This window comes from Coturnix japonica, chromosome 1, assembly GCF_001577835.2.
Source record: "Coturnix japonica isolate 7356 chromosome 1, Coturnix japonica 2.1, whole genome shotgun sequence".
Taxonomy (NCBI): Eukaryota; Metazoa; Chordata; class Aves; order Galliformes; family Phasianidae; genus Coturnix; species Coturnix japonica.
In genome coordinates, this window is record NC_029516.1 from 169,761,283 (window position 1) to 169,774,033 (window position 12,751).

A 12,751-nucleotide genomic window follows, 5' to 3' on the forward strand; every position below is an offset into this window, starting at 1 on the left:
ATGCGATATGCTTGAAGGCTGGATCAGGCTGACAGTCTAAGTGACACAGGAATTATGGGATCCCTCAGTACAAGCAAAGTTGTGACTTTGATTTACACACAGATTCCCTTTGCAGCAAATGTCCTGACCTGTAGCCAGCAAACAGAGGAAGAACGAGTCAGCCTTTCCTTTTTCAGCTTTCAGACAGCTCTCATTGGAGTTTCCTGACAGTTTTATCCCACTCCAAACACCAGTGTCTTCTCAGTCATAAAACCAGAGCTGACAAGCTGTATTTTGACTTCAGCATTTGTTCTATGTCCCCCGAGCAGAATTTCAGCAGTTCCATATCCCACACAAGAGAGCAAAATATCTAAATTGCAGGCACTTTCCCTGGGAGGGCACAATACAAGTAGAGAGGCAGCATGCCCCAGATTTAGCTGTTATTCAGTGCAGCCATGTTTGTGCAATACTGCTGTGAAGAAAGTGGAATACTGAAGAACATTCAGAAACAGGATGAAAAATTCATAGTTCAAAAAGCCCCAATAAACTGTTCTGACTGGCTTTTGGAAAGTTTTGAATGGTATGTCTCAAATATGCAGAAATTTATGTGATACAAATCAGATGAATGGAAATTTCTGTTGATCACTGGAAACAAAAGTGCCTAAAGAAATGTAACACTGGCAGTTTCTACACTAGAAGTTAGGTAGGCAATGTGGAAACCTTCTGAAGCATGAAAAAGCAAACTACGTACAGACTTCACAAAGAAACAACAAGAGCATCAGAAAAAGACTGTTTCACATGGCTATTCCACGAAGGCTCGATGAACGCCAGATGAATTAGCATCAGTCTTTAATAGTAAATATTTGCTTTCACTTACCACCACCCTGTAATCACTCTGCTAGACAAACAATGCCCATTTCATAACCTTTTGGCACTGGAATGCACAACACACATCTGCCTTGTTAGCTTCTTACTTAACTGCCTGTATAAATCCATTAACCAAAACATCACCACCATTATTAAAATACTTCACTTTTTTTCCTCCCTTTTCCAGGCAGGAAGAAAACAACAAGTAATACACATACTATCATGCTCCTTTTTTTATAGGAGTTTTAGGATCTTCTTGAATTCTTTTCAGTTCATATTCAGGTTCACCATGAAGATAAACATTTTGCCCAGTCAAATGTATCACACACACACACATACACAAAATCCCTGTAAATAGTTGCTTTCATACAGAAAGGTGTGTCTGTATCCTTTGCCAGCTACACCAACACCTACTGAAATACAGCAAGCCTCGAACTCCAGACAGAGGACAATCAACTGAACCAATACATTTCAAAACACAGCTTGGCTGTTTGCACAACAAGATAAGGTTCTCAGGGACTTCACCTTACACATTTTCTCATGCTGGAGAATCAAAGCCACATTGATCCTACCTTCAAAGGAGAAATGTGTGACTGTAAGACATATCCATGGACATTCTCTATTTGAGATAAGTTCTTCTCTGACACGTGAACAAGCTCTGGGCCTCTCACTTCATGGGTCAGTCGAGGTAAAGTATGATCGTGTGGAGCATCCTCATCTTGATAACGGTATTTCTAGGGGAAAAAAATAAAGATAACAAGGAGGGAGAAATAAGTTTTCAGGAAGCAATGACTGCATATTAATGTGAATATCAGGTATTGGATAAACTATCAGACATTAACATAACTCCTGGGTTTTCTAATTTGTTCTAGTGAGAATAATTAATTCTGTTTTTAACATTTCATCACTGAGAGAAAGACTAGTACATAGCTTGCTCCAAAAGTAATGCTCCTGTATTTTCCCACTGAAACTACAACAAAGAACACAATAACACTATTTGATGGAGCCACTTCTCAGCTACATAACACTATTTTTCAATACAGTAACCACTGTTACCTATGCATTTTTGCCAGTAATGAACAAGAGCCTGCATGTTGCACTATTAAAATTATGCACCAGTAAGGGTGACCCTTGTTGTTATCACCACTGCTGAAACACCAACCAACTACCACCTCATTGTGTTCATATCCACTCTTTGGTCTCCATAAATTCCCAGCAAGCATTGATGAATGTCAATGGGTTCCATTTTTCCTACACGAAGGAATTCAGTCCCACACTTTGCCTTTTTTTCTGCATGGAAGAATTTCATACCTGGGCTTCATACACACTTCCCTGTCAGAACATCTTTTAGTCAGGCTGCTCCTCTGCTGCCATCTGCCTCATGGCAACAAAATGTGAGGGAATATTCATGGGAAGATTCAACCTCCACTGCCATCCCACCAATATCCACCTTCAGTGTCATGGGCCAACATAATAAAACAGGAGCCACTGCTTTTAGAGCATCCCTCACATCATCACACAGGTACAGCAGATTTGCTATCTTCACATAGACATCTGAGAGGACATACTGACATGAGCCAGTACTGACAATGTTATGTTGCCCTGCTGAGCCTTCTCACATTTCACACCCTCACAATAATAACTGCTCTTTTATAGCTTTTCTGAACAAAATATTTATTTTCCATTTTGCCACAGTAAACTGCAATGCATTTCCATGAAGACTGCAGTCCCTGCAGACTAATTGTGCTGTGAGGTGCTTTAACTTCCCTATCCACCTCCCTCAGCCTTTCTTCTTAGGAGAGGCACACCAGCACCCTGGTCATCCTTATGGCCCTTCTCTGGATCAACTATAACAGCTCCACATCTTTCTTGTGCTCACAGTGGTTTTTAGTGTAACTGAAAATGCTTTCATTTGAAAGGTATGTGCTCAGACACTGCAGCGTGTGGAATCAAAGGCTATGGAAAAGACAAAATCTAAGACTTATTTAGATGTCCACATGGGAAAACAAAGGTGTCTCAAGTTCAGGTATGCTTATACAGATTTTGCAAAGCAGAATTCTCTGCTCCTCCTGCCACTCATTTTGAGTACCAGGTCCTGGTGTTTCATTTTTGCATCCTTCCAAAGGAAATCATCCTGGTTTATTTCCACTTTCACCATGATACATGGAAGTGGTTCAGCATTTGCCAATTATTCTTCAAACACCCATTTGAAATGATGGATTCTCTTTCTTCTTTCTGGGATATGCCTGCAACCATTTACATGCTTACTTTTCAGATAACACAATGAATGAATCCACAAAATGACTGGCAACTGACAAGTATTCTTTGGGCAAGAAGCCACCAGCCTAATAGACAGTACTCCAACCAATGTCCCATTAAAGGCTTGGCACACAAAAACTTAAGCCCGAAGCGATCCATTACATTTTGAATCCAGCAAGTACTCTTTCAAAAAAGACTGCTACTCAGAGACACCCTCTCTAAAGTGAGTCATTTGCTAAAAGTTGGTTTTGAGAAAGAGCTGCAGAACAGCAGACTCATCCCATCTTCTTGGAAAATGACAAAAATGAAAATGTCCTGCAACCACTTTCCAAACAGGCATGACATCAGTGGCTGAAGCCCTGAAGAGACTTGGCTGGATCATTCACTCAGCTAAACAGCCACAAAAAGCAGCATAAGTTGCCATTAAAGAAAGAACATTTCTTCATGTCCGTCAGTAAGTCCTTTTCCCATCACCACACTGCAGTGTGCACATTACATAAATGAGAGCCAAGTCCCAGAGTAGGTTGGCTGACCATGAGCCCTGTGCTCCTGAAAAGCAGAATATTTTGTAGACTTTTCATTGAAAACATATACTTTCTAATTAAAGTCTGATAACTATGTATTTCCATAATAAATCAGATAATATCCACTTTTATTTGCCGTAACCTGGAGAGTTTACAGAACAGAATGCCACTTTTCTTTTTGTCTTTATCTCCCTCCCACCCTTAGGCCAGCATTCCCATTACTCATAAGGTAGAAGCCTAGAGCATTTCTGGGTCAATTCTGTTTCATCTTCGCATCATGTTCTTAGCACCAAACTTGTTGATTTTCATGCATCTCTCCTCCTACATCATCTCCTCACTGAAACGCCTTCAGCAGTAAACCAAAGCAGCTTGACACAGCAAAAAGCCAGAGGTAAAGAAAGTTTCTGAGAATGCAAGGCTGAAAATACAAAACCAGAGCTGAGATTCTCCTGCAGGAATGCGTCATTTGTCTACATTATTCTGTCCTAATGGATTCCAGCAAATGTACTTGATGTTACCCAGTTCCCTAGAAAGTGAGCTTTCTGTAAGGGTTAATTCAAATTTCTGGAGGGAAGGGCATGATTGCACGGAAGTGCTACTCTTCATTTGACAAAAGAACAGGTGGATGTCTTATGATAATTAAATTACAAATCAGTGCCTGCTGCTGACAGAGTATTGTACGCTGCCAAGTAGCATCAGATATTTAAAATCCGCTGTAATTACCTATAATGGGGGAGTAGAGTGTGCTGCTGTGAATTTTTAATATGAACGTGCTTTTTTTTATAAGCAATCATTCTCTCTAAAATGTGAGATTATTGCAGCTTCACTACTCCTCACAGCGTACTGTCTAAAGGAACATTCCTAAGTTTGTGTTTGTCAAGCAGATGTCAGCTAAACAGGACTGAAGATGTGAGTCCATCAGAGTGAATGGTCAAAACCCTTAATTTTGAGCAAAGCCAACTCTCCAGAAGAAAAGGGGGAAAAAAAAAAATTAAAAAAAAAAATTAAAAAATGGAAAAGACATGATCAGTAACCAATTACAACAGCCAACCTGTTATTTGTTAGGTTGTCGGTGAATGAAGCTCTTTGGGAATATGTCATTCTAGCTGGAGCCAAAGAGGGTTTCCTTAGAGTCCTAAGCACTCTGTGCAGGTACCTCTGTTTTGCTTCACAGAAAGTGCAAACAGAACGCTTCATTTTAGATCGACTGTAACTGATCTGTGCCCTAAGTTGTATGTGATCCTACTAAAGTTGCCATTCAAAGGCACATGTCCCTGTTCCTCGTATGACTGGATCACACACTTCAAAACATTGCACATTACTTCTGCTAGCAGAGAGCTGCAAAAGAGAGCAAAGCTCATTATAGGAATCACAAGGAAACAATAGCAATACTACACGTTTTAGCTTTTAAGCATGAGCATTTTAAATCTCAAATCCTACTGATGTTTTACAGCCATCCTCAGGATATGTCAGACTTCTGCACACCTTAGAAGTGGCAAGCCTTCCTATAACCCACATAATTTGGAGAAGATCACTAGGAAAGTAATTTCTGCAACAAAATTTCTGCAGGATTACAGTGACCCCTTGAAGATTCTGTCATCCCATTGCAGTCTGGTGTAGACTGAGTCCCACTGTAAACTTCTCCTCATCCCTTATTCACTTGCCTCTTCCCTCAACCCAGAATTTGAGTTGCTTTGAAATACCCCATCACTAGTCTTCCATAGCAACACTTATTGGAACTACTGAAACCTTTATTTCTTATTGGAAACTTTGAGTAGATCCAGCGACAATCCCCATCTGCATGATATTAGGTGCAGAATTCAGTGCACCAAATTGGTTCACACTCTTAGCTACAGGCAAAAGCTAAAAGCATTTGATGTAAGATTTGGTCCATTTAGACAAAAGTTTAATCCACCAAGACCTATTAAAAATGTCAGCATCCCTTTGCCTTACTTTTGTGCTTAGTGAACTTTGATGAGTTGAATTTTACTAGCATTTCTCTTTAGAGGCAACACATTTCAATGTCATACAGATGAGTATCTTGAGAAAACAAACTTTATGATTTGCACACGAGTCCTTGGGCATTCATCCAATCATGAGTAGAAATAACGTTACTCATTCAACTGATTGCAAATGAGCAACACAGCTTGAATTCTGAATATTTGCAATCAATCTATAGAGTAAAAAGGGAAAAAAATACTCTTCTCATTACATAAAATAGAAGAAATCATGATCTGCTTGCCAAGAGAGTGGAAGTAGATTAAAAAGCTTAAATCTTTGAATAATTACACTTATTGTGAATGACTTGCTCTTTTGCTTATCAAGTAGATTTCTAACAAGCTTGTCACTGTCTCACAGCAATACCTTTCATCCAAGAAGCCTGAAGAGCTTTACAAGTGGTAGTCAAGTCTGATAATATCCTGTTGAAAAAAAAGTGTGTGCATCATCTAAAGGTGGGAAAAATTAGGCACAGAACTACAACAGCTTGCTCAAGGTCACAAGAATAATCAATTAAGCTATGAAAGAACTGAGGAGTTTTCCTGTTCTGCTCTTCCAAGCTCAAGATCTCATGCAACTACAGTGATAATAATAATAATTACTAATAATAATAACATAATTCTAGGTTGGCCACTGCCTATGTAATTTTCTTTTAGTGCTCTTTCTCCACCTCCTTTCCAGGTTTCAGGAGACAGAAGAATTTCTAAGGTCAGGAATTAGGTTTTTCTTTGCACTAATGTAATAACAAGCAGTGCTTTGTTCAGTGTATATTGTGTTATCTCTAAGAAACAGGTAGTGATTTTTAAAAGACAAGAGGCTTCCTGTACGAAGCAGATTGTTTCATGGAAGGAATTCTGTCAGCAATGAACACTGAGAGCTTGCATGGTTTTTCTACTTTGTACACCAAGAAGTTCATTTATTTGGAGGGGAAAAAAAAGGAAACAAATGATTTGTTCCCTCAATTTATTGAAATAAGCAGGTTAGGCCCATTATATGTAAAATGTATTCACTATTTAAGATTTATTTTTTTTTTTAAAGCAGGTAAAATGTACTGTAGTTAATTTTTTGCAGTATTGTTATGTATATATATATATAGAAATAATTTTACTTTTCATCGTGGCAATGAAATAACTATTGACCAATGTACCTCTTCCCTGTATTAGCTGGACGTAGTTTCACCTTTTGCTCACAAGATGGCACAAAACCATCGAGTTATAGCATGCTATTGCAAATATGGAGTATTGCAGGGGAAAAAAAAACAAAAAACGAGCTATGCAGTGTCAAAAAGCTCCAGACTATATTTACTTTGAACTGACCTGGTACAACATTAGAAAAAGACTGCAACATTGTATAGTAAGCACATATATACAGGTTATAATCATACAGACAGCATGCAGTTAGGGAAAAGTGTAGCAATTCATATAAGCCTCAAAAATAAAAAGAAATGAGGACCCTACTGGTTTTTGAACACTTCAGCATGAACAAAAACAAACTGTATTGACAAGATTGAGACTAGCCCAGAATGCTGCATTCCTGAAGGAATTCTAAATCCTAATTAAAACCGCCTGCATGCAAATCTGTACCATGAGGTATTCATCTCCATATGCTGCATCACATTTGGACCTGTTAACAGCATCAGTTTAGCCCTCTGGAGGTTGTTAGTTGCTATCCAATCATTTAAAATAGATTTTTAACTTGAAACACCCATATATATATATATAAAAAAAGGCATTCTAAGAGGGTGGTTTTGCTAGTATTATATGATGAATGTGGCAGCAGACTATAGAAATTAGTAAATGTTCAAAAATAAAAAATAAAAATAGATAAACAATCAGTATTAGCTGGACTAAGCTGAAGCAAAGACGTGGGTGAAAACATTTGGTTTGCCAGCATCACGCTGTAGCCACTTCTCCACCCTTTGTCTTGTTAATAACATCGTTTGCATACCTCTTTCAAGTTTTTCAACTCTTCCTTTCAAAACTCCTTTTCTGTTGTGTCTGTATTATGAAAAGAACTACAGAAGTCCTCATGCCTCCTTAGCTCCTCCTCTGGGCTCCACTGCTGGGCTTGAATGTGAGCCAGCAGTGTACCCAGGTGGCCAAGAAGGCCAGTGCCATCCTGGTTTGTATCAGCAACAGTGCAGCCAGAAGAAGCAAGGAGGCAGTCGTGCCTCTATATTCAGCACAGGTGATGCCACACTTCAAGTGCTATGTTCAGTTTTGAGCCCCTCATTACAAGACACTGAGGCCTTGGAGTGTGTCCAGAAAAGGGTATTGAAACTGTGAAGGCTCTGGAGCACAAGTCTTACAGGGAGAGAACTGGGACTGTTTAGTTGGGAGGAGGCTCAGGGAAGATCTTATCCCTCCCTGTAACATTCCCTGATCCCATCAGCTCTGCTGCTTCACTTGCCTAGTGTGGAAGCACTGAGCCTCACAAATTCTTCTCTAGCATCTCTTGCATCACCTGGAGTACAGCTTCTGCTATGGGACAGCTGTACTGTGGGGTTACTGCAAAGCAACTGAAGAGGAAGAGAAGGTAAATGCTACAGCTTACAGTTCAATTTTCTCAGAGGGCTAAGCCTGTGGTGGAAATGCAGCACAACAAACAACCTGCTTTTATATCAGAAGATGACGAAGTAATCATGTAATCTAATAAATAGATAATATATGAATATAACCCAATTGCTTATCCTTCCTGTTTTCCCTACTATAAATACTTTATTTTATTCCATCTCTGCCCTGCACACTACACCATACACCCTCTGTGTTTTGCAGCAGATGCCTTCTCCCAGTCTTCACACTTGGGTGTCCTACTTAGCTGAATTTATACAAAACATTAGGCTCCTCTTCCTACTACACACTGCTAGTGACTTCAATAAAACTATGCAAGTGATCTGTTATACATACATCTATGCATTTATTTAAAGTTACAGCTATGCATTTAATTATATAATATCTCAGTGCTCTTCAAAGCCTTTTTCAGTAGCACAGCACTGACTGAATTACTGTGGAGAGAAACCAAGATTATCCACTAACTGCATCTTATGCACTCATCTCCCCTATGCTTCCTTCTCACCCATCCCACTCACATATGCTGACCAGGTTAGTCAAGATTTGGCCCTTTTACAGGTTTGTTGGAACCTGAATGATGCATTTGCTGAGCTCCCATCATCATTATCAAGGTTCATCAGCACTCATAGAGTAGGAAAGAAAAGTCAAAGAGGAGTAGTGTGATTTGTTGAGATAGAAGTAATTGTAAGAAAAAGAAATGTCAGAGTATCATCCCAAGTCCTCATCTTCTTTTTCTCAGATACATACGTAACCCAGTGCAAGAAGCTTAACATGTCCATAGTACAATAAGCCAAGAGATCTGTGTGTAATAACAAATTCAAGAACTTGAGATTTTCTCAGGAAGGAGGAGGAAAAGTCATATCAACTGGAACTGGAGCAAATGGTTGTGAATACTGAAGCAAAGTTAGTAAAACCAGGAAAGAGAGAAAATTCTAGCATCTGTATGGCTTTGTTTCACAAAAATACCTGTGACACCCCTAAGAGGAGTGTTTATCTCATCTCCTTCAATTAGCAAAAGCTGCTCTCAGCAGTTACTACTGAAGTAGGAGAAGGCTGTTGCTCTGCCCCAGAGAGTTGTGTTGCCTTGGTCCAGGGCCCCACCTCTGCTCACACATTCCAAGGCTACTTGAGTATAGATATTTCATAGAATCATAGAATTGCTCAGGTTGGAAATAACCTTAAAGATCACCTATTTCAACCACAACCTAACCATACTACCCTAACTCTAACAACCCTCTGCTGTCATATTCCTGAGCATCACATCCGAACGGTTGTTAAACACATTTCCACTGATAGCTTTGCAAGTTATGCAGTCCTAGGGCTAAGTGAAAGACTCTGCTTTTCTTAAGTTATGGTTTGCATATTAAAGTAAGTATAACACTGCAAAGTAAAGTACTCTATAGCAACAGAAGTACCATGGAATCACAGAACTGTAGGGGCTAGAAGGGACCTCTAGAGGTCATCAAGCCCATTTCCCCACTACAGCAGGTTCTGTGCAGTAAATTGTATGATTTCCTCATCAGCCCTATCATGTCGTGCAGACAAGATGTTCCTTTGGGAATTAATTGTACATTGGAGGAGACAGGAATTGTGCATCTGCATGCTGCCGGTATCGTTTCTTAGGCAAATGAGAAAATTATGGACCAAGGCTATATGAGAAAAAAGGATGCTCTCAGGCTAAAGTAGGCACATGCTGTCTTAGACAATTCTTTCTATTCATGCTTTTTGCCTCAAATTTGCTAAGCAATTCACATAAACCAAAGCTTTCCGCAGGTGTGGAAATGAGATATGCTCACTTTGAAAGGCCTTGGGAGATGACCATTCTTTTGCAGAAGTGCTGAACATCAGCACCTTCAGCTGAAATTAGGGAGAGTCAGGGTTTGGAAGTTAAAAAAAAGTTACACAATCTTAGGTGGAATTTATATCTGCTGATGTTGGCCACCTGAAACTTAAACTTCAAGTTTAAGCAGGTCAGCCAGTCTTGCTTGCTAAGATTTGAAGCATCAGAATATTACACGTGCATTTATAAAAGACTGTTCACTGAAGTAATTTTTTATCCCCTCCCCCTTCCCCCCTCCCCCCGCCCCACCCCTTCCTCCCTTTTTATGTTTTTTGCCTGGACTCAAAACAGCTTCAGATTTAGGATGAGAAATGAATTTCATTCTTGATATTGCAAGCCGGACACAGGAAATAGTGGAATCATTTGATCCCAGTATTTTATTTTTTTTTCTCCAAGGAGTTAAAAGTATTAATCACACTGGGATATTGTGAAAATAAACTCATTAACATTTATGAGCTGCTTGGATACTATGGTCAGGCTCAGTCTACGAGGAAAATAATAATTATGTAAAGAGAACATAGGTTGATCTATACTGATATGTTGAATGTGAAATGTTGTATAAATAACCCTTTACCTCACTAAATGAAGCCTGTGAAAACAAAAATAACTGTGCAATTAAAAATATATTTGAGTTATATTGTAGCACTGCATTACAATATATGGCCACAAAGGGCCATGGAAATTTGCTTAGATCCTCGTTATTCTCGCATTTCCTAATTCTTAGTGCTTAACTTTATAAAGTTGCCATCCCTTAACTGTTCTTTGAACACACTATTTGCACACATAAAAAACCTCATAAAGTTTAATAGTATTCCTTGCTTCTTATGCTGTGATGTTTGCATAGAAGCAAATACTGATCTATGGAAAATGGGGTCTTCATAAATAAAAATAAAAAAGTTCTATGTACATAAACTTGGAAAATAATCTTCTAGTTATCACTCTGATTAAGCCAGACCATTACTTCTCTAAATAATGGCTCCTAAATAATGAAAAGTAATTCACAGCTCAGAAATGCGATAAAAATTCCAGTTCATATGATGTGGCACTGAAGACTATCTAGGAAACAGACAACAATTTGGATGGAGATTTGTTGCCAGTTCACTGGATTTTCTTGAAAATCAAGATTCTACGTTTCTTAACCTGGATATGACAAAATGTGTGGCTTTTGAAAGCTATTGCTTGATTGTTTCTCTGTCATGTCTGTCTACCTTTGGGGTATGGCAATTTTTCTCCTTTTTCCTTGGTGACTTTTTGGGTAGTTCTTATAGTTTTAGAAAGCAGAGGAAGACAGAAGGTTAAATGATTTAGAAGTTAACAAAGTTACCTCTGAAGCAAAAACATTTATTTCTTGCAGACTGACCTTACCAATGTTCAAAGCCATCCTTCTTTGCAATAATACAAGCTTAATTAAACGGTTAATTCCCAACTGCTTTCACCGAGAATCCCTATTTGAAAGAGTCTAGAAACTGTAACAGATTTATTTATTTATTAATTTTAAATCTTCAACTGAAGGAAGTATGTTTTATATGAACTACCATAAAGAAGATAAAATCTGACTTTATTTTGGACTAGCTTTCAGGAAGGATGTATAAATGACTGTCAGCTGAATAACAGTGTCATGGTACATTTTCTGTTGTTCTTAATTACTAGAAAATGAGGACAAAGCAAAACCCATCCTGGTTAAAATTAGATTCATCCCAGATCATGAGGCAATCATGAGGCACGGTTAACTTAGAAATGAAAGGCATTATTATAAAATAATACCCAAAACAAAACTCACAGACAATCCCATGCAAATAGCTTGGTCTAGACACAGCAGTTTTATTATTAGGCACAGAGGGTTTTTAAGTCCTGATCCAACAAATGGATTGGTTGATTATATAAATAAATATTTTCCAGAAATTTCTACAAGCAGCAGTCCAAATCTTGAAACCTGAAAATTCTGTAGGGAATATGGCCTATTTAGGGAAGTTTGATTTTTCATTTTCCACCTTTTTTGGTACTTGTCTATGTGCTAGATGCATAACCTAAAATATGAACATTTTCTCTGCACATTTTCTGATGCAGTAAAGTCCATGAAATGAAAGTTCTTTTGTAAAATTCTCATCTTTTTCCTGTGCATAAGCTCTTTCAGGAGCAGGCAAGTCACTCTCAATTTTCTGTCAATCCTCTGCTACTCAGCTGAAGTATTACTTCTCAGGAAGGGTGGAATGGACTGCCCAGGGAGGTGGTGGAGTCACCGACCCTGGGGGTATTCAAGGAACGACTGATGTTGTGTTGAGGGACATGGTTTAGTGGGAGCTATTGGTAATAGGTGAACGGTTGGACTGGATGATCTTTTATGTCTTTTTCAGCCTTGGTGATTCTATGATAATGCAAAAAGGTACACAATATATTGAGGCTTGGGCAGTGATTTTCTGCTGAGGAAAAGAAATGCTCTCAAAGAACCAAATTGGTAGTTGCAGCTCATTTTTATCTTGACAATGAGAAAACAAGCATGCCTTTAACTTGTTGTTGACCTTTGTTGCAGTTGGATCGCTGATCTAAAAGTCAATGCCTATATATAAAACATTATTCAAGCTATCATGCATGTATGGAGGGTGAAAAACACATTTTACTATTTATAAAACTTCTCTGCATGAGCAGAATTCTGCAAACATTAATCACAACTGTGTGAATGAGTCTTTCCACACCAAGGAAAATGCACCTCTTTG

General features: G+C 38.7%; 1 protein-coding gene across 23 annotated transcripts in view; it reads right to left on the reverse strand.

The window, feature by feature from the left end:
• The window catches only part of DLG2 (discs large MAGUK scaffold protein 2), a 964,547-nt gene that overhangs the window by 522,315 nt on the left and 429,481 nt on the right, over positions 1–12,751 (reverse strand). For all 23 annotated transcript variants that reach the window (XM_032442247.1, XM_032442245.1, XM_032442250.1 and 20 more), the window contains one exon: positions 1,419–1,580. In XM_032442247.1, coding sequence (XP_032298138.1) covers positions 1,419–1,580 — 162 coding nt within the window. The remainder of the gene's footprint in view (positions 1–1,418; positions 1,581–12,751) is intronic.